General features: G+C 41.3%; 1 protein-coding gene across 2 annotated transcripts in view; it reads right to left on the reverse strand.

The window, feature by feature from the left end:
- The window catches only part of klhl5 (kelch-like family member 5), a 63,202-nt gene that overhangs the window by 18,202 nt on the left and 22,852 nt on the right, over positions 1-22,148 (reverse strand). Inside the window, exons 1-5 of one of the 2 annotated variants that reach the window (XM_031728163.2) lie at positions 18,047-18,786; positions 11,310-11,498; positions 3,451-3,587; positions 1,766-1,962; positions 280-492 (exon numbers count right to left, since the gene is read on the reverse strand). In XM_031728163.2, the coding sequence (XP_031584023.2) occupies positions 280-492; positions 1,766-1,962; positions 3,451-3,587; positions 11,310-11,498; positions 18,047-18,663 (1,353 nt within the window). In that variant the 5' untranslated portion in view covers positions 18,664-18,786. Of the gene's footprint in view, positions 1-279; positions 493-1,765; positions 1,963-3,450; positions 3,588-11,309; positions 11,499-18,046; positions 18,787-22,148 lie in introns of those variants that run through there. The other variant, XM_031728164.2, reaches the window with a different exon arrangement.

Consider the following 22,148-nt stretch of genomic DNA (forward strand, 5'->3'; position numbering starts at 1 on the left):
GATCTAAAAGGTCTAAATTTTGTTATGAAACGCTTGTGATCAGACAGTTACACATCTATTCAAAGTACACAGAGCAGCATTATCCGATGTTTACGCCTTTGATAAGCTTATGCAATGTTACGTTTATTCCCTTTCAAAGCTGCCGGGTCTACTTATTAATGCAACTCTGATAATTAACTGAATTTTCACCAGGATCTCTGTATTGTGCATCTGTTTGTTAAATCTTACTATTTTAATTTTTTTGGTAACTGGTGACTTTTAGCTCTTTGGCGCGCTCACCTGTGGTTGCAGCAGCGGGAGTCTGACATGAGCCAGCAGCCGGGGTAGGTGGCGTTGTCGAGTGGAAGCGTCATGACGGACCCAGGTTAGCAAAGACGTAACCACGGTTTCCTCATCCGGCACGTTAATGTCATCAGATGTAAGGAGCCTTTCCATCTCCTCCACTGGTAGTAGGAGGAACTCCTGGCCTCCGACCACCTCCAGAAAGTGCTCCTGGGGGTGCAAAGAAGGTTAGAGTAAAACTGAAGGATGGATGAGATGGACTGGAAGAGACAGACAGAAGTGGGGGGAGGGGGTTAGAATAGATGAATAATGCATTGCAAAAAAAAAAAGAAAAAAAGAAGAACAGCAGAGAGGATTTGAGAGGAGAGAGAAAAGGGATTAAGGGTTTGAAGAATACAAGTGGAGGGAGAAAAAAAGAGGAGGAAATTACAGCTTGAGAAAGGTCAGATAAAAATGGAGAGGAAAAGCTGCAAAAGGGGATCTGGATGAGAAAATATGAGATCTATTGAGTCACAAGATGGGAAGAGATGATGTGACAAAAATTAATGAGTGTAATCGGTTAATCTGACAGTTATTTGCTAAATGAACTGATTAATTGCTTAGTCTATTTGCAGCTCCTTAAATTGCAGATTTCCCTGCGTGTTTTTGTCAAACAGTCCAACAAGCTACAGCTGATCACAATCTTGTGAAAGCTTACTTCTCATTAGATGTAAAAAAAAATAACTCTCAACATATTTCTACCATCTGTAAATTAAAAGAAAAAACAACATAAAATAAAATGTGACCTGAATAAAAAGGTAGGAATGTAAGCAGTGCCTTAGTCATTCTTGTTTAGCTCTTACACAAAGACTGCAATAATCCTGTAAGCTTTGTGAGTCTGAACGTGTGTTTGAGAGTGAATTACAGACACTGACAGTCACACCCAAAGAAAGCCACCTTTATGACATAATTACCCGAGATTAAACCTTAACAATAATCCACTTACAGAGAACTGGAGAGAAAAAGAGAGGAACAGTGCTACCGACAGAGACAGACACGCAGAGTGACGCTGGATGAGAAATGAGGCATGTAAAAAAAAAAAAAAAAAACACACGAAAAAACAAGAGAACAAGAAAAAGAAAAAGAATAATCAAGTCGATGAAGGAGCTATTTCACCGTCACCATAGCAACTCTGTGCTGAAAAACAGCCATTGTGGCAATAATGATGTGTGGTGCTGTGTGAATGAGGAGCCAATTTGTTACCAAGAATAAGATGAAGGCTGGGGGTGACTGGAGTCTTACTGAATAAAGCTGTACTGAGGTTAAAGGTGAAAGAATCCTCTTAATTGTTTTTACATGCAACTGTTAAAGAGTTGCAGTCTACCTAGATCTGCTACATCATTTCCAGCGCTGTGTTTCCCAAAGCAGTCTTTTCATTCATTTTCGTGTGGTGACTCTACAAGCAGGGGAGGTATACAAAGATGTGAACTGGCTTTGTACCCACCATGGTGTAGGCGTGAGCAGCCCGCTGCAGGTCATGGCAGCCCTGAGCATCAGCATAGGAGCGGATGCCGAGACAGTTGGAGGGGTGGAGCTGCTTCATGAGGAAGGAACAGCAAGCCTGAACTACAGATGACAACTGCAGCAGGCAGGAGGCTGACAACAGAGACTCAATGGTGTCTTCCCTCAACTCAAGACGGCCTGGACGACATGAAGGGAAGAGCAGAGGAGGAAGATGGTGAAGAAAGAGAATTTAAAACGTCATAAAAAATAGAAATAATGAGCCTTAATGTTATTTAAGAGATCTGCAGTACTGCAACAAGATCACGTGTGTTCATCTTTTTAAACACAGAATAATGATTAAATATTTAGTTAACATAGAAAATGTAAAGGCAGCTAGAAAAGACTTCCTGGAGATCTTAGCCATTAATAGATGTTGAGCTCACAGTAATATTGGTGCTTGTTTGCATAATTTAGATCTTGCACAGTACTGTACATACACTCAGGACCTGGTCTGTTAAACCTAGCATGTCTTCATACTCTCTGTAATGGAGTATACAATGGACTAACCACACGGTTTACTTTTGCATTTTGCATGTATATTTTGCATACTGATGCTGGAGCACAATTTCTTGATGGTGATGAGGTGATGATCATTTCCACCCCCCAAAAGGAGGGAGGATAAGCCACAGAAGGTCATTGCTGAAAAGACTGGCTACTCAGAGTACTGAGAGGAAAGGTGTGGAAGGAAGAGGTGCACAAGCAACAGGGATGAGTACAGTTTGAGGAGTGAAAAGTCGATTGAAGAACTTTGGAGAGCTTCACAAGGAGTGGACTGTAACTAGTGTCAATGCATCAGGACGCACCGCACACTGAAGTCTTGAGAAGACTGCAGTAACTGTCTGCAGCCTTTCTAATGTGACAGCACCACAGCCCTCTACGAGGAGGTTTTAGAGCACTTCAAGCATCCATCTGCTGACAGGCTTTATGGAGATGCTGTTTACCTTTTCCTGCAGGACTCAGAATCTGCCAACAGTGCCAAAACTACTACCGAACTTTGAACTATGAAGAATGTACACACAGTGTTCAGATCATATTCATCTAAACAACAGGTTGTGTGTACTGAACTAGAGATAATGAATATTTACTGGAAGTGAAATATTCTAAGAATACTGGGTGTTATAAGATCTATCATCAAAAATAAAAACAGAGTACTGCAGTGCCACAGTAATTATAAATAGAGAGATGGTGCATTTGTTGACAATTTAATGTTTTTTTAAAATTCCAAAATCATGAAAAAAGAAGTGGCCATGTATCAGTAAAGAGTAAAGTGAATATAGAGTTAAGTGATAAAAGCTGATCTCAATGCCCACCCACATCCGCTAATGGCACAGCAGCATATTTGCAAATCTCTTTAAGATGCTTTTGCCTCTGCAAGCCACTTTGCAAGCCACTTCCACTCCAGCTCCTCCTTCTTATGGTATGTAACTGAATTGATGGCATGCATGCTGTCACTGATGTCTGTTCTATTCTATGCTGTAGGTTTGTCTTGCTGCTCCAAGTGCATGCACATGGAAGAGAACCACACAGCCAAATACGATTTACTACAGAGAAGAAAAAAACACAATAATTCCTTATTAAAGTTCATCCTGTTTTTCTAAAAAGAAAGGGAAATTGACCACTATATACCTGTGTATGCATATTGCACCAGGACCCACAATGCATCAGGGTCTACACCCTCCATCTTCACCTCGTCCTGCTTGGCTTCCCGCACATCACTGGTGAACATTGCAGCAAAGTAGTCAGACACAGATGAGAGGACAAGCCTGTGAGGAGAGAGTGTCAGGGATCAGTCACAGAAGACGGATGGCTGTAATGGAGCAACAGAAAAAGTTCACTTTGACCTCGCTGACAGGATTGGGTCAGAACACAGATCAGAAAAGGGAAAGAAGAGGCACAACAAAATCATCTGAAGAATCAAACAGGAGGAGAAACCTTAAGGAATAAAAATAAATAAAGCTTGTTGCATTGTCAAACGGCATATGCCTTTGGTTAAAAACAATCCCCTGAGCTTTCTGAAACTTCCAATCTGACATTAACATACAGCCACAGTAAAAGCCTAAATGTCCCAATCGACTGATTTGTCTCTTTTAACCTCTTTACGTTAAATGTTAAAGTCTACAGGAATAAGGAAACTGGTCAGACTTCAGCACCAGGTGAGATTTCTGGAGCAGTTAGGAATGTAAAGGTCTAATTATATAATCTCCTTTTTAATATGAAGGTCGCTGAAAGACCTTTATATTAGAGATGGAAAAAAATGAGTTAGAAACCAGTGTGTGCAGAAAATGGTAAAGAAAAAAAGTAATTATTTCACCAGTAGAGATTAAAAAAAACGACACCTAGTGTCTCCTGACCTTTAGTGTCAAGATGCAAAAATCCATTCTAAAAGCATACTTTATCAACCATCCATTTAAAAAACAAATGATGCAGAGCCTGAGATCTTTAAAGAAACATAAATGCTATTTCAACAACATTCAGCCAGATTTCTGTCTAAGAAAGAAGAGACTGCAGCTACAACTTTTCAAAGAAATACACAGGCACAGTTTCTAGACTTCCTTCAGTGTGGTATAGCACAGTCTTTGTCAGTAATAAGACTGTAAAACCTAACTCATGGTGATTCAGACCTCTGGCTTGGAAGATTCTCTCATGATCCATTCTTAATGACTTGCCACACAATCCTTCTATCGTACTGCCAGATCCAGTCAAGAGTGAAGCCCTCTTCTGCAATGCTATCCAGTATGCTCAGTTGGGCCTTGCTTGACACCCCTCATTTATATAGTATACATTAATTCAAGATGTAACTTTACTCTTTGAATAAGATATGTCTTTAATTTACCCACTGCTAGTTTCTTAATCTTTTTGCACACACTCATACCCCTTGGTTAAAAAAAGGAGAACAGAAACATGAGCAGATCTAGTGATGACATAAAGGAAGAGGAAAGAAGACAGAAAGAAAAGAAGGGGGAATTTGATTATAATAAGACAAGGTTAATGTAAAATTTAGTGGTAGGAAAGTCTGAGGAAGAAGTTAGCTAGTGTAATGGAAAGAAAGTGAGATGAAGGACAGAGAGAAATTATCTTAAGGTCACTTGTAAGAAGACAGTTAATTAATTCCATTCTGCAACAATCCATTAACCTTTCGTGCCACTGTAAAGTTACACACAGACACACAAACATCTAGGCACTACAACAGCACTCGTTGGTGAATATTTACTTCCTGTTAGAGATGCCTTTGCACATGAAACCTCCAAGGAAGGATGCAAAATGCCATTGACATACATTTTTGATATCTGATCTAAATGTATCTGAGTAAAAGGCTCCCGAGTAAACCTTTTGAGGTGCAGCAACTAGTCAATTTAACTGATTGACGTAAAAATAATTCGGAACATTTGTTCAAGCAAAGTCCCAAACATGACCTGAATGATGACATAAACGTGTGACTCATATTAACATGTTAAACTGGCTTTGTTTGTGGCTACTTGAACATGAGTGTGTGCATGCACTGAATGTGTATAATCTCATTACTGAGTGTGACACTGGGACCTTGACAGATAGCCTGAAGCAGAGAAGAGCTGTGTGAGCGTGTGTGCAAGTGCGTGTGTGTTTATTGTGCAGACAAAGATGTCAAAAATACACTACAGTCAGCAGGAAGTCGTTCTGCCGGTATTCTAGTCAGGTATCTTTTTCCCCCCCCAATCTCTCTCTCCCTGGTGCACACACACAAACACGTTCGCTTAATTTTTCATGGGTCTCTGTCTGACTAGCTGTGAGCGACACAGGCTGTATACAGCACTGGGTTATTTGCACACAAACACAAATGCACTGCGCTGAAGACCGAGACAAGACAGGCAGTGTGTCAACGTGTAATGGAAAGAGCAGAGAGAAGACAAAATGCCAGAGTGGAGAGAGCAGGAAACAGACGAGTTGGACTCAGGAAAGGAGGGCAAGCGCTGGAAACTGAACAGTGTGTCTGTTTGTGTTTCAGTGTGGATGTGCTGCTCGGTATAGAGACACGGTAGTGGAAAAACAGAGAGGGGAAAAATAACAAGCAGGTCGTGAGAAAGACTTGCTTGGATACTGCAACTTTGTTTCTACACCAATTGAAATACAGAGTTAGAAGAGAAGGCCCTTTATCTGATAGCTTTGCTGCCAGTCCAGGGATTTCCCATATAAATCCATTTTGGGGCTTTTCACCTGAAGCAGTTTTGTTAATTGGGTCTACATTAGCTCATGTGTATTGGTCGTATATTTTATCAGATGGTAGGAAAAGCACAGATTTCTTCCATATATTGCTGTAATTGATTTTAAAGTATGTGCACTACCTATGGTTACCCCTCAAAACTCCATTCTCAGCCAAGGCTGTGAAATTTAGTACAGACTTTAGTACAGAGAATAAATCCTAATGCTACGTATGGTTTGAACCATCAGATTTACTACACACATTCACATCACACTTGGGTTAAGCTGTAAAAACAGATCAGTCTCTTAAATTTTCAGCTATAGCAAAAACACACTATAATACTATGAGCAGGACACATTGTGAACTGTCACATCCTCTGCATAGCAAACAGACCTGGGTGGTTCATATAAGAAAAAAGCTCCTGGAAGCAGCTGTGCATTGCCCTTTAACAGAGGGGCTGAGGTTAACCAGATGTACACTGGCAAAACCCACCAGTTAGTTTTCCTCCTCAAAGTCTTTATTCTTGTAAAACCAACCTTATAAACCCTCTGTTAAAGTCCAGCTCATAGCCGATTCTATTGGCTATTCTACAGGGCTCTTCAGTCTATTCTCCCCCACAGTGTATCAGCAAAACTGAAGACTCTTGGTCTTGCAGTAATGGAAACAAAGAACCGCAGCGTGCCTACCTATCCTATCAGTCGATATACAGTGATGGTAAAAAAAAATAAAAAATAAAAAAAATAAAATAAAAAGGTAATGGTATACCTACTAAAAATCGGTGAAGGCAGCGCGTACAGAAGTAGGTACAAAAATAGATTTGCAACATAATGTGCTGCCCCAGAGACTAAAAGGTACAACTGTACTCAACATGTTTATGCATTCACAGAGTTTGGGTTTTCCTCAAAGTGCACTGTTTGCAACAAACTCCGCAAGAGATAAGCAGCTACACGCAGTACAAGTAGCCTACTCAGCGTGTACGTTGCATTTGTCTGTTTACATGTAAGATGAAGAGAGAGAGGGAGAGAGAGAGAGAGAGAGCGAGAGAGAAAGGGAAATAGAGAGAGAGGGGGATTGAGTGAAAGAGAGAGGGGGTGTATATTTTAGTCCCAGAAAAGCACTTTTATCCTACACATATAACAAAATCAATCCCTAACAAAACAACCACTTTCAAACAAAGATGTCGTACTCCTACCGCTTGGCACACACACACACACACACACACACACACACATTTGACACACAAACGAACACTCAAATACTTCAGACGCCAACACACTCTTTCACATGCAGCATTAAGATTCTCGTACAGCAGGGTCTTTTGTTTGTCACCATCTGTGCCTGGAGGACTAAATCAAATGAGGCAGAAGAGGAAGGCGAGAAGGAGAGAAAAGAAGCCTTTCTGCTGGTGGAGGGCCACTTTTCTGTCTCATCCCTGCAGATGGACCCTGCTGCTTCGCCAGTGGCCATATGCCCAGGGAGTAACAGCAACGGTGCAGGAGAGGGGAGGGGAGGGGGGGGGGCTATGAGAGGTATGTGACTGATGCATGGTTCAAACAGACTCTGGTACATATGGTACAGAGGTACTATAAAAATAAATCCTAGGAGCACGACTGTGGTTCTGCTGTTTGTGAGAGATTCTTTCCAAACATCCTGCGTGTGCAGTATATGTGTCATCGTGCCCGTGTGTGCATGCGTGAGTGTAGATGCACGTGTTCAGATGTTGTGGTGCATGTGTCAGCACTTCATGCGCGAGTTAATTATAATGCTGCTGCATGTATGTGATAGTAGAATCACTATTTCCAGCTGCTGTATTGTTTTTGAGTCTCTGTGTGCGTGTCCTGGAGAAACAAACTGAAGTGGGATCAAAGGTAGTTCTGAGCACCTTGGCAGGTGTTCATGTCTGTCTGTTGACAATTTTTGTCAGCACAATCTGCTTATTAAGCAGATGACACATCGATCCCTCCTTTTTTTTGGCCGAGGCTCTCGTCTCATTTTTTTTTTTTTTTTTTTTTAAATACTGTTTCTTTCCAACTGTCTTTTATATTGACACCAGTCGAAAAGAAACTAATCAAGCTATCACTCTCGTCCTCTACAGCTTTATATTAGCACTATGCTTTAAGCTAAGCTACTATAGAGTGACTGTGCCAGCCCTTAGGCTCATGATGTCCTGGACACTGTCACTGCTTTTCAAAATATTTACTGTCTTGACAGCTCAGATTTGGCATGAAGATTAATCTCAGGATCATGACTTTTTGGTGGTAAAATAATTCAAACCAAGAAGAGTTATAACAATAACTAAAAACTTTGAGGATGGTGTAATTTGATGCACTCTCTTGGCTGAAGTTTTGTCTGTTTTCAGTTTCTTCTTCATATATATGATAGCACTTGTACCGTCAGTATTTTTTTTTAAAATCACAAGAATTCTTACCATCTGCACTTAATCTTTTAGAAGAGAAAGCCTGGAATCATTTATTTATATTAGCATACATATTGATATAATACAGGGGTCTCAAACTTGCAGTGTGGGGGCCACTTGCGGCCCACGTCACCCCTACTCACCCCTGCTTGTATATTGACATGGAGAACTATAAAGCTGGCCTTTGAAGTTACTTTTTTTGTTAGCGAGGATTTGTTTGTTGCTGAGTGCAATGTTAAAATAAGCTCTTTAAAAAGCAAAAAATTATTTAATATGAAGGCAACATGAGCAGAGAGTACAAACATGTTGAGAAATTGGCTCTGTTAGTTCAGCAACAAAGTTATGTGTAAAGAAAACAATTTTCACTAGCAGTCAAAAACTAATGTGTACAGTCATGTCTGCATTTTTATGTTGTTAAATATGAACAAAGTTATAGCAGAAGTGCTGCCACATGTCTGGCTAAAAAGAGAGCACCAATTTGTTTATTTGGTAGTTCAATGAAGGCTTCAGTTAAGAATGCGGGGGTAAAAAATTGCGTTCATGTTTGTCTTGTTATACAATAACAAGACAAAAAAGTCTTGTTATACAATATTAGAAATTTTAAAAAACAAACAAAGAAAACACTACATTTTTGGAAATATTTGTGGGTGTTTTCTTGTTTGTTTGATTGGTTTTTTTGTACTACTGGAACACTAAAGCGGCCCTCCAATGAGATGACAGTGCCAGCAGTGCCCCAGAGCTCATTTAAGTTTGTGACCCCTGATATAATAAAAACACAATGATATCAAGCCGTGAAGTGGCAGAATGTTGCTTTTCAGTTAGCCTAAAGCTGTGTCCACACATGGAGAGATTCACAGCAAAGTGGTGAGCAGAAACCATAGAAAGTGAAAAAACTACACTGAAGTTGGTTATGTTGGCTCACAGAAAATCTGACGTGGTGTGCATGTTTAAATATAGTCTTCAGTGCCGTTCCATTGGTTTATCTGGTTTATCTGTTTATTTCCAATAAAAAAAAAATCTAACCAAATCCCAGTATTATCATGCTACTGAAAGGATTAAATAAATTAGGATATCAATTTATATTACTAACACCCCCACTATCTTTGTAATGCCATTTTCTGTAAAGGTTACAGTGGAGGGATCAAGTGTAACACAAAACACACATTCAAGTAGTGAAATATTCCTTTACACTGTATGGTAATCAGTTAATTAAAAGGTTAAGCAGAGTCTTAACTTGAAAGGTTTGTTGTTCCCAGTGTGGTGGTAAGGAGGCCAGGCCAAAAGGGTGGAGTTTTATAATGGCCACGAAATCAAACTGTCAGCTTCACAGCCATACGCAACGACTGAATTGCTCCCTGTGTGTGCAGCTTAACTTCAATGCTATTTGGGTTTTCATCTTCCTTTACACCCACTGTTATAGAAGACTTTTATGTGTTTTTACAAATATTTCAGCTGGAGTGCAGATAAAATACTCACTTTCCTCAAATTGAAATAATTTGGACATTTTTTAAAACCTTTATGTTCCCTCAGTTTTTTATTTTTATTTTTGGGAACTAAGGGAACTCTTTGAGCACAAGACTTATTACAGACTTCAGAAACAGTCACCACTCCTTAAAGAGATCCACATACAGAGACAGGCGTGGGCTGACTATTACTACTAAGTGCTTTTTTTTATAATGTAATCATTTACTATAATATGACAGCGGGCTACTCATTGGTCAGAGCATCAGCATTTGATTTACTCTTGTAAGGATTTTGAACTTCTGTTACAGAAACCATCATTAGGCTCTGGGAAATCATTATCATTATTAATCATAAACAAAACTAACAAATTTTACAAAGATTACACTTTATATCCCAAAAGTTTGATTGTGCTCATCTGGACGTAGCATTTTCAGTGGGAGAAATGTTTCGTCGCTCATCCAAGTGACTTTTCCCCAACCTTATAAACAGCACATTTACACAATGACTGAAACTAGCCCACTGAATGAACAATGGGCTGTGAGGTCAGTTCCTTGATCACTTACACTTTATAATACAGCCTGTGACTAAGGGCATTATTGGAATTTCCATATATTTTATTTGAAATTAGAATGTAATTATATTTAAATGCACATACTTAAAGGTAGCTACACTAAAATAAGATAAGTCAGTTTTTTTTCTTTACAGGAAACTAATAAATAATTATACTGTATCTAAATTTAAATACTGCACAAGTAATTTTAAGTAGTGTCATTTTAAGTACTGTCATTTTGCAGAAAAACAAACAATATTTAAACAAATTAGACTTTTCAGGGCGTGGGTCATATTACAGAGTGGATTAATCTTGGCTTTTTGCATCTTTATGTAATATTCATTATGTTGATGTGGATGATCGATATTCTATTATTCAATTATTTTTGTATTTTACCATTATAAATGTGATAAGGATCGTTCTTCCCTTCTATTATTACAAATAAATAACAAATAATAATAAATACCACCAAAATTTGCAGGCTTATGTGACCTTGATGATGGAGCCAAAGTCTAACTTCATTTTTGTTTTTTCACAACCATTATTAGATACAACTTTCAAAATGAGTATAGTTTCCTGTAAAATACCTAGAAGTCATGCACTACCTAAAATTACTTACACATTACTTAAATTAAAAATTAACTCATAGTATAATTGTTTATTATAGTATATCTACTTTAAGTATTTGTAAGTAAATACAATTACACTGTAATTTCAAATACAATACACTAAAATTCCATTCAATTACAGGGGAATTACGCTCTTAATTGCAAACCACATTATAAAGTGTTACCGAATGTAGTAGTAATGACAATAACCATTAGCATCACAGCCTTTGCTGTACGTGTATTAGAATTTTAGTGCTCCTTTGCTCTTACCTGTGAGCAGGTATTCGCCTCTCACCAGCCACCAGTGTGACATCACAAAGCTGTCTAGACCGCAGGTAGCCCTCCATCTTGCGGAAGGTGACATCAGCATGGGACAGAGCCGTAAACATGCACTCCTCCGGACACGCGCACTGCTCCATTGACACACATGAGGACAGCGTGGCACTACTGTTAGACGTCCTGCGCCCACACAATTGCACACAGACAAGGACAAACATTCAACAAACACACACGGACAAAGACACAAAGAGAAAGAGACAGAAACTTTCAGTGTATTTATTGGTGAACAAAGAGACAGATGTGCGAAGAGAGCTACACCAGCTGTTCTGAGTTTTCTAATGTACCCTCTTTGTATCATTCGCTCTCTTCTTCACTTTCCAACAAGGTTACTGTATGTCGCCAGAAGCAGACAAAAGATCTTTAATGGTTCAATTACTAGGAGTAAATGGCCAGATAAATTTAGCCCTCTTTAAAGAAAATCTGCCAATTAAATAGCTATGGGAGCTGAGCCCATAGGATATGCAGTAATTTACTCTGCTCCCTAATGGCAACCAGTTTCCTTGCATCTATACCAACAACAGGAGCCAGAGCAGGGTTTAGGACCAGGAAGGCTTCGACATTACTGTTGAGTTTATCTGTGCATGTGTGTTTGTCAGAGATGAGCTACCCTGTGAATTATCAGCCATCATGGCTCCCAAACCAGCATTTAATTTATGTGAGCCAGTGCTGTACTTCCATTTTTAATTTAACAGCAGAAGAGGCAGGACCGGCCCTGCAGCACAAAGACATAAAAAATAAACTGATACTCCAAGGATAATATGAATTCAACTCCACAGTTAGGAGAGAACTCACACTCTTTTAGTGAAGTGTGTGTGTGTGTGTGTGTGCTCAAAGCTCAAGCTGTTTCAAGTCAAACTGTCTTAAATTGCAATTTTTCACGTGCATGTTCTCCCAGGAATGAATAAAGAGAAAGCTAGAAAGAGATACACAGACATAAATTGTGGAAAAGGTGTTACAAAATGTGACTTTTGTACAAAACAATTTAAAGATTGGATTATTTACTCAGAAATCATTGTCACGTATAGGTGTAGCGTGTCCTCTTTTTAACTATCACTTGGTGCTTGAAATTGCTATACATCTTTTCCGATCCACATTTTTTATACGTTTGCACTTTTGTTGTAAATTTCTGTTATTCTCTTTCTACTGTGTGAAATTTGACTAAGCCTGACATTAATTAAATACAATAAATACAGACAGACATTTCCTCAGAATTTCTTTGTGAGATGAAAATGTTTTACAGCACTGACATTAAATATGTGATTCATTAGCTCAAAAGAATGTGTAGTTAAAAAATTGTTTGTTTGATTTTTTTAGTACTGGGGAATTACCACCTGACCCCCATGAATTTTTACATGGTTATTTGTGTTCACTGTTTTAGATTTTCCATCCTACACCTTTTATTGTTTTGTGTTGAGTCCCAATAGTCTTATCTGTTTTCCTCAGACATAGCAGGCAACTGTTTTGAGCACAGCAACCTCCAAAGGTCCTGTATACAACATAGACTGTATATTAAAAAGATGGATGCATCCTTTTCTTTCTGTTTATGGGTATACACATTTTCCTTTGAGATGCTTTTCTACAGACAAAATCTGCATCCTAATTAAAAGTGTATTTTTGGTCCCCCACCCAACTCAGAAAGGGCATTTTAGGCAGTGACTAAGCATGTATACATAATTGATGCATGCACAATACAGGAAAAGAGACAGTTTTACTGTTACTTTATGAACTTTTTTTATACTGTTACTCTTATTTTTAGCCTTTTAATAAACAGAAATGTAGACTGAGTAAATGAAAACAAAATCAATACTCATGGTTAAAAAAAAGAGAGAGATTTATTACAAAGTTTATGACTTTTCTTTGGCTCTTTTGGGGTGGAAAAAATCCTTTGCTCAGGAAAACTAATATCAGAGTGATGCACCTTGCTGAAAAGCTCACACTAGGGGTGTGTCATATTATCCTGTCCGTAATTATTCCCCCACAGATTTTTACATCATATCAGAATATTAGTGATATAGCAACACCACACCCTTACGTTCCCTAGCAAGCCTGGCAACGACACAAGACCAGGCATGTTTGAGAGTGAGAGCGTGTTAGCTCCCCGATGATGGTTTAGTAACTAAAAAGAGAAGAAAGCTACTTCAACAACCTCCAACAAAAGCAGCACAATTTGCTTGCTTGCTTCTTGCTAAAGGTGGAAACAACAAATGTGCTTCACCGCTTGAGGCATCATCAAGTACAACCAGACTAGAAAGGCTTGGATGGAGGAGGATGTGCTAGCAACAGCTGATGTGCAACTCCAAGTAAACACATCAGCTGTTGCTAGCATTAACAGGAAGAGCAACTCTTACACTCAGCTCTCTTTTCACCACAACAGACCAATACAGTGTCCGCATCGCTGTGGCCGCTGCACCAATCCGTCTGTTGATCTCGCGCTCCCTTCTCCCGTCACTCGTGAACAAGACCCCGAGATACTTAAACTCCTCCACTTGGGGCAGGAACTCGTCTCTGACCCGGAGTGGGCACTCCACCCTTTTCTGGCTGAGGACCATGGCCTCAGATTTGGAGGTGCTGATTCTCATTCCCACCGCTTCACACTCGGCTGCGAACCATTCCAAGGCGAGCTGGAGGCCATCACCCGATGAAGCCAACAGAACCATATCATTTGCAAAAAGCAGAGATGAGATCCTGAGACCACCCAAGTGAAAGCCTTCCGCCACTTGGCTATGCCTAGAAATTCTGTCCATAAAAATTATGAACAGAATTGGTGACAAAGGGCAGCCCTGGCGGAGCCCATCACCCACCAGGAACGAGTCCTACTTATTGCCGGCTATGCCTTGAAATAGTGTGATAAAAATTTGAGGATGTAACACCCACCCCTAGCTAGTCCTAGCTAAAAAACAAAGAAACAAAAAACTTAAGGATTCAAAACAATAGTCTACAAACTGGAGTGTGACCTCAGAGTGGCTACAGCCACCTTCAATATACTGTCTATTGCCTGATCAGCATCAAACCTAATAACCTGCTACTGCATATAATGAGGCTGTTGCAAATATTCTTAATGTGATTATAATTGAATATAAAAATAAATTAGGACATTTGCGTGTAAAAATGAAATCTGTTGTGGAAAATAAAATCAGCCTTACCACTTTTTGTCTCCCGAGTGACACAGAAAGCAAAGCTGGATTTCCACCTATAGATACAACGCTGCTGAGGGGTTAACGGAGCATCCAGGAGAGTGAGAGCAGTGAATGATTTAGCCTACCTTAATTAGGGAACATAAGTGGACAGATGTGAGCTGAACAACTGACGGTCAATGTTGTTAAGTTATAACATTCATGTAGTTGTCATTTTCTTCCTTAAAAAAAAAGAAGTTATTTTTTCTTTTAGCAACTTTTCTCCATTCTCCAGCTGCTTCCATTTTCACACCGGATACTCTTCCTTTATGCAATCCCCATGGGGTTGCATAAAGGAATAGTCTCCTCTCGAAATCAGGTTCTTTTGCTTGTTAGGCGAATGTGTAAACCACTGCATATGGAGCCAGGCTGTTTCTATGTCTAACACTTTGTAATAACGGTGAGCTAATAACATATATATCTCCAAAAGTTGAATCTGTTCATCTGGACGTAGCGTTTTGTGGGAGAAACGTTTCATCACTCATCCAAGTGACTTCTTCAGTCTCAGCTGACTGCAGGTTTCCCCAAACCTTATAAACAGTACATTTGCATAATGACTGAAACCAGCCCACTGAGGAACAATGGGCTGTGAGGTCAGTTCCTTAATCACAGCCCATTGAGACTGAAGAAGTCACTTGGATGAGTGATGAAACGTTTCTCCCACAAAACGCTACGTCCAGATGAACAGATTCAACTTTTGGAGATTTACTTTCCTGGATGATTGAGAATGCATCAAGACGAAATAACATATATAAGCCAGCTTAATGGTTAGTGCTTGTGTCTATAAAAATGTCTTAAAAAATACAAAACTCTCGGACGCTTAAGCCCAGCAAGGATCGGGAGAGATTGGAGATGTAACACAAGATTTAATGGCTCAACTCTGTTTGGGTTTTTGAAAGCCCTAACATATAATGAACCATTTTTCTTAGCTAAAGACACTTTATTTATATCAACAACCGACAGATTTACATTTATCAGTGGACAGAAAAGCGACCTCTTAAGCAGAGGTCCACACCTGCTTGATGTTAGAGCAGGCATAACAAGGTCACCATTTCAAACCAAGTTAATGCAAGCTTAGGTCTTACGAGATAAGAACTCATTTGTGACTTTAAATGAAAAAACTCTGTTTAAAAAAAAAAAAAAAAAAAGTACACCTGGTGTGTTTATGCACACATTTAGTGTAATCACGTGATACAGCAAGGATCATCTCTGCCTATGTGCATTCTCTCTCTGTCCTGTTTCAACTTTCATATCTCCAACTAATCTCATCACTCACTCTCTTCATTCCACCTCATCCCAACATTCATCTTTGCCTCAATTTTCTCCCTCTTCCCTATCCCATTCCAACCCTCCAAGGAGGCTTTTTGGCTGGCTTTCCTGCTCTCTAGTGTGTGCATGTGTGTGCGTGTGGATGTGTGTCTGTAGACGAATGGTGTGGCTAAATACTGCCAGAGGAGATGGCTTTGAAGTAGGGGAACGCTGCCTTCCAGTCCCCTTAACTGAGCCTGGCAACCACTCAATATGGACAGAGAGAGAAAGGAGGAAGAGAGAGTGTGTGTCTAGGGCAAATCAACACCATGAAGCCAGATTTTTTAAACCCCCACACCAGGCAAGGGCACTCACCCAACTGTCATTGGGTGTCTCTTTCCCAGCCTCTTTTATACGCTCACTTCCCAACACATTAGCAAGGGAAAAAAAGAAGGGGTGGAGGGGGAGGGCAATGAATGGCCAGGGGTGGGCAGAGATGAATGTGGGACAGGAGGAGAAAAAGGGTAAGTAAGGAAGGTACACCAGGATTAAACGAGGGGAAGCTGGGTGGGGTGTGAAAGTGAAAAGGAGAGGAGGAGATGAGTGGAGGCGAGCAGCGCCTTCAGTCGCTCTGGGATTCTGTGCGCGTCCCTTCCCATGATCCCATTTGGGATTCTGCCACCCGTGTTTTGGAGTATCACACTGTACACAGGAGCTCTCTGAGGAGAGGGGATGAATCGCACAGAGAAACACACAAACAAACCCACACAAACCACAAAACAAACGTGCTGAAAAGCTACACATGTATGCAGCATACACTAATGTCTGGGTTGGTATGGCAACAATAATGTGTGCAAGGACATGGCTGCGTCCGTATACATTTCCATTCAGACTCGTGCAGTAAAAATTTTCTCTGCCTGTGTTAACAAGGCGTGTGCGTGTGCTTGTGTTACTATTAGGCAGAAGTAATTTTCCGTGTAAGCGCCGCCGGACTCCCATCATCACTGAAGATACGACATTAAGCCTCGCATAACAATGGGTATTTTTTAAAACCTCAGTTTTCTCCTTCACAAGCAGAAACATACACATTTGCGGCGAAAACAAGTTCATGAAGAGACATCAAAGATGAATCGGTTTTTAAAATATAGGTACATCAACTTTTGCTCTGATGAAAGCTCTGCGTGCATTGTTTCCTATGAACCTTTTATATTTTCTGATGTGTATGGGGAACACGGAGTACGATAGAAGGCTAACAGACGCATTTTGCCTGTATAGTAAACACACCTAAATAAGCTGCCTAAACATTGCCCGTATTTTACTGCTGCATCACAATAATATAAGTGTGGTTAGGACATTCTAATTATCCTGTTTTCCTATCTCCAAGGCAACTATTAATTAAATGGCTTTTTCACACCACTACAGCTGGATGGCCACACAGATGCAACACACTCCTTTCCGCATGTGCATGAAAGCATGCAGAACCCTAAGGATTAAGAATAAAAGCCTTGGACTCTGATGCTGAAAACAAAACAATACAAATGTCAAGTGCAGTATGCAGCAACATGCAGAGCTCAGCCCTGGAGTCATATTGTAAATGACTCTGAAAATCCCATATGCACAAGAGTGAATTTCTGTTTGGGTTTGCATGCATCGTCTAATAACAGAGCCTGACTGGTGAAGCCTCATTAGGAGGTTGGAGGGAAAAATCAGTGCACCACACCCAAATGTACTCAGCCCTCACCTTCTCTATCCATCTTTCCATCTGTCTGCATGTTGAGAGTGGTGAGAGCATGCTGTCTGAACAGCCTTCTTATTCTATTAACTCATCAGGGGGGGAATTCAGCTTCCACAGACCCTGTGTGCGCCAGAGATCAAAAGGAGGTGAACAATAAAGAAAATAAATTCACGTTTTCTATTTAATTGTATTTCTTCCTTTTGAGCTATTGTACTTGTTTAAGCCGTTTCATTTGTCCTTAATGTTTGGCCTACTACAACACATTATTGATCCCAAAGTAAATGAAAGTAGATCCCATCTTAACAACGCACTAGACTGCAAACAGCCCAACTAGAAGAACTACAGCTCGCCAAATGCTCTTCTGATAAGCTGAAGCTAACACCGAGGAGTTCTCCACTTGTTCAAACTTTTCAGACAAGTGCGCGTCTTTCACACAACTAAGTGCAGAAATTCTGCTCGCAAGTTTCACCTGAAAAGTCAGAAAACTGCCAACAGCATCCCCCTACTACTACCTGCAAGAGCTGGAGTCTGTTTCCGGGTGGTTGTTGTTCTCCTCGTTGCATGCTGCTGCCGCCACCGCTGCTGTAGCCGCCGCCGCCTCCTCCTCCTCAACCCCGGGGGGCTCGGGCACCAGCTGGGGTACAGGGGCCTCCCCGGGGGGGTCCATGCTCGTCACGGGGCGAGAGCGACGTTGAGGCGGCGGGGAGACCCAGGACAGCGCTGCGGAGGAGCTTCGGCACTCTGGCTGGCTGAACGAGCGGGGACAGGAGCTCCCCGTCGCTCCAGCTGCCGCTCCTCCCGGACCGCCCCGACTCCCAGCCGGATCAGCAAACTTTCTGCTGCTGCCGCTGCCGTTACACAGGTTAGACCCAGCGCTGCCGCTGGCCACCAGACCGCCGTGACTCCCCGCGCTGGGGTTTACGCTGTTTGAATTCGAGTTGCTAGAGCCGCTAACTGAGGGTCCGTCTCCGGAGCTGCCGCCCGCTCTCCTGCCGGGGAAGTAGTCTCCTAGCGGCGGGGAGTGAGGCGGAGGGACCGCGGGGTGACCGAACCACCTCCATCGGATCCTCAGGATCTGCTTCACATCGAACTCCTTCCGCGAGGAAGAGCCCGAGCCGCTACTCGACATTCCAGGGCTCGACACGAGGAAATGGCGGGGGAGATCCCGTGCCGCTCTGCCGTTAAAACTGTACACTGCACTGCACGCGCGTCTCTCCTGGCAACCGCACGCCCGGTAACCGCGACTGGAGGAGTGAGCTGAATATAGCGGAGTATATAGACACACAAAGAGAGAGAGGGAGAGAGGAGGAGGAGGTCTACTCTTAAGAGCCAGAGCATTTCAAGTAACCACAAACATCTGCCACAAGGACACGTTCATGTCACAGCTCTGCCAAATGACACAGAGCTGAAAGAGAGTGGACCATCACCATCACCGTCATTTTCCCCGTCATTACTCAACAGGCCAGACAATCAGTCGATATTAATTAATAGGAGATGGAAGCCAGCAGACAGGCAGTTTGTTGTTCGCGCTGAGGTCGATTAGTCGATCAAAATGAAAATAACGACCAACTAGGGCTGCTGCTAACTGTTTTCAGGATCGATAAAGTAATTTCTGGTTCTATCGATTAATCCCAGAGCACTCTGGAAAATGTAAGAAGTCTGTGAAAAATGTGAAATTGCTTGTTTACTAAAAGGATGCAACCTCCAAAGCTGAAAAAAAGAAAAACTGCTGTTTCACTTGGTGCCTGAGGCTGCCTCCTAAAGTCAGTCCCTACGGGCTGCCATGTTAAAATGTCTAACGGTACAGCCTTAAAATGCATGTTTACAGCCTGCTGCAAACTACAGCGTTGGCAGAGTGAACATTTTGTTGCTGCTCTTTAATACTGCTTAAAAAAATTCATACAACTTAAAACTTTTTTAGCTTTAAAAAGTATAAATGGAGGTATTTGACTTAACTCACTTTGCACTTTTATTTTAAAAAAAAACCACAAGAGGAGAGGCAATACTGTCAAACTGTTGCAGTTTCGCTTGCAATCACACATGCACAAGTCCCCAAATCACAGGTTATAAACCAAACTCCACAGTCACACCCTGTATAATTAATAAACCTGTGCAGTGGGCCACCTTTACAGGCTACCGGCTAGAATCCATAATTACAGTAATAAAAGTGCAAGAATAACTTGGACTGGAAGTAAAGCAGGAGAGATTGGGGGTGGCTGTAGTGCAGAAGGTAGACCAGGTCATCCACCAGTCGGAAGGTTGGTGGTTCAGTACCTGGCTGCCGTAGTATCCTTGGGCAAGATAGGCTACTGAACCCTGAGGTGTTCTCTGATGCCTTCATTGGAGTGTGAATGTTAGATAGAAGCACTATAGAAGCACCTATATCTAAGTTCATAGAAGATGAACTTAGATATAGGCATGTTGTGTAAAGCACTTTGAGTTTTCAGAAAGAGTAGAAAAGTGCTGTTTAAGACTTTTTACCATGTTTGCCCCCAAAGTACAAAAAACCATAGACTGTTAGTACAGAATAGCCTCAACAAATTAATATTAATTGTAGCAGAATCATGCTTTCCAACTACCTATACAAGCTAAAGAATAACCTCTTTTTAGCTCCAAAGAGATGTGAGGGGTACCCATAGTCTGACCTGCACAGGCCCATGCACTCCAACTCAGCTTCCTCCTCAGTCATGCTGCGAAGAATTAAGCTACTATTAACCAAATAATTACCTTGACCTTGAGCTGCAGTAACATATTGATGTGGGTATTAAATTTCTTCATTAACAAACTGTATGACTTCGTTCTACGCATAGCTGCTTTCTTCTTCTTCATATTTTGGCTGCTCCCTTTAGGCGTTGCCACGGCAAAACACCCCATCCCTAGCATCCTCATCTCTCTGCCTTCACTACATCCACAAATCTTATCCGTGGTCTTCCTCTTTTTCCAACTTCAACATCCTTTGTCCAGTGTATCCTGTATCCCTCCTCTGCACATGTCCCAAACCATCTCAGCCGTTTCTCCAAAGTGTCCCTCTGATACACTCATTTCTAATACTGCACCATCCTGGTCAACGTCAATGAAAATCTTAGCACCTCCTGCTCCACCTCCTGCCTTTTCTTTCTTTGTGTCCAAACCATATATCACAGTAGGCCTCACTGCCATCTTATAAACTTTCCCTTTCACTCTTGCTACTATCCTTCTGTCATAAATCACAAATCATATTCATCTCCACCTGCTCCACCCTGCCTGGTCTCTCTTTCTCACCTCTCTTGTGCCCCAGGTGTATGTCAGTAGAATTCACAGACCACAGTGACCTTTAAGGAACCCAATAACTGCATTTGTGTGTATTTTTAATGGACTATTTGACTAATTACGGTTCACTGTGTGGTACTTCAGTTTTACTGAGTGAAATTCTAGTAGTTTTTTTTTTTAAAGTCCACGCTAATTAGCCGATATGTGTGTGTGCGTTGCACCCACGCAGCTTATGAGTGCAGCTTGCCAACCAAGCTATTGCTCCACCCTTTAATCCACATCTGGCTCCAAAATAAAGCAACAAGGAAACAGCTAAAACCTTCCAAATGTGGAGTTCAGTGGGTGACGCCACAGTTAATTTTGTGATTTTCAAGTAAATGGAACAAACATCCCACTAGTGTGTGGCTGAATTTCACATAGTAACAATTTTGGGATTCACCTTAAAAAAAAGAAGAGCTTTACTGTTAAGACTCTGGTTGCAACAACATGGCACGGGTCAGGGTACATAGGATAATTTGTAATAAGTCATTACAGAGCTGCTAAGAGACAAACAGGTGTCTTTGTAGCTTTCAGTGAACATGAAGGTTTGTGAGGCTGCAGCAATCATTACATGGTAATCAAAGACTCTAAAATGTAATGAGGCGGTGGACACATCCTCTTTATCATCTTCTTCTCCACCTTGTCTAATGGTGTTCACTCACTCCTTTCTGCACCCTTCTTTCTCTGAGTCACCGTCCATGTTATTTCCTCTGAACAGTCTTACACTTTTTGGAAGCTGGCTGCAATACACTGATGTGATGATTTGTTTCTTATGCAGATATTGAAAACAGAAAACAGCCACAGCGGGGAGGCCTGAGTTTTCCTTGAGAATAAGATGCACATGCACAGTCTTAGACAGACATGTCTCTTGTTTTTGGCCCATGCACATGAGCTTACTCTTCTTCTCTATAAGTCATTACTCTCATCCATCCATTACTACACTCCTTCCTTCACCTCCCTCTTTTCTCTCCATCTGCAATGCAGCAGCTATTCATGGACAATAATGATCTGTGGGAGTGGGCCCTGTGGGAGCCATCCCATGCAGACACACTTGGGGCACCCGGCAGACCAGCCAGGCAGAACCTTTTTCCCTTCCCGCAGTAACCCCGGGACGACCACAGGATGTGCCAGAGCCACAGAGCCGGAACACCTTATGTTCTGGATGGAGTCCCACCAACAGGAGGGGAGGGATGCTTTAGGAGTCCCACTCTAGCAAAAATCAATAAGTCAAACAGCAGAGGTCAGTTTGTGAATTACACAGATGGGAGATGTGTTACTCATAGATTGGCCCTGCAGAGAAACAGCCAGTCGGAGAGATTCATTTTT

This window comes from Oreochromis aureus, linkage group 6 (assembly GCF_013358895.1).
Source record: "Oreochromis aureus strain Israel breed Guangdong linkage group 6, ZZ_aureus, whole genome shotgun sequence".
Taxonomy (NCBI): Eukaryota; Metazoa; Chordata; class Actinopteri; order Cichliformes; family Cichlidae; genus Oreochromis; species Oreochromis aureus.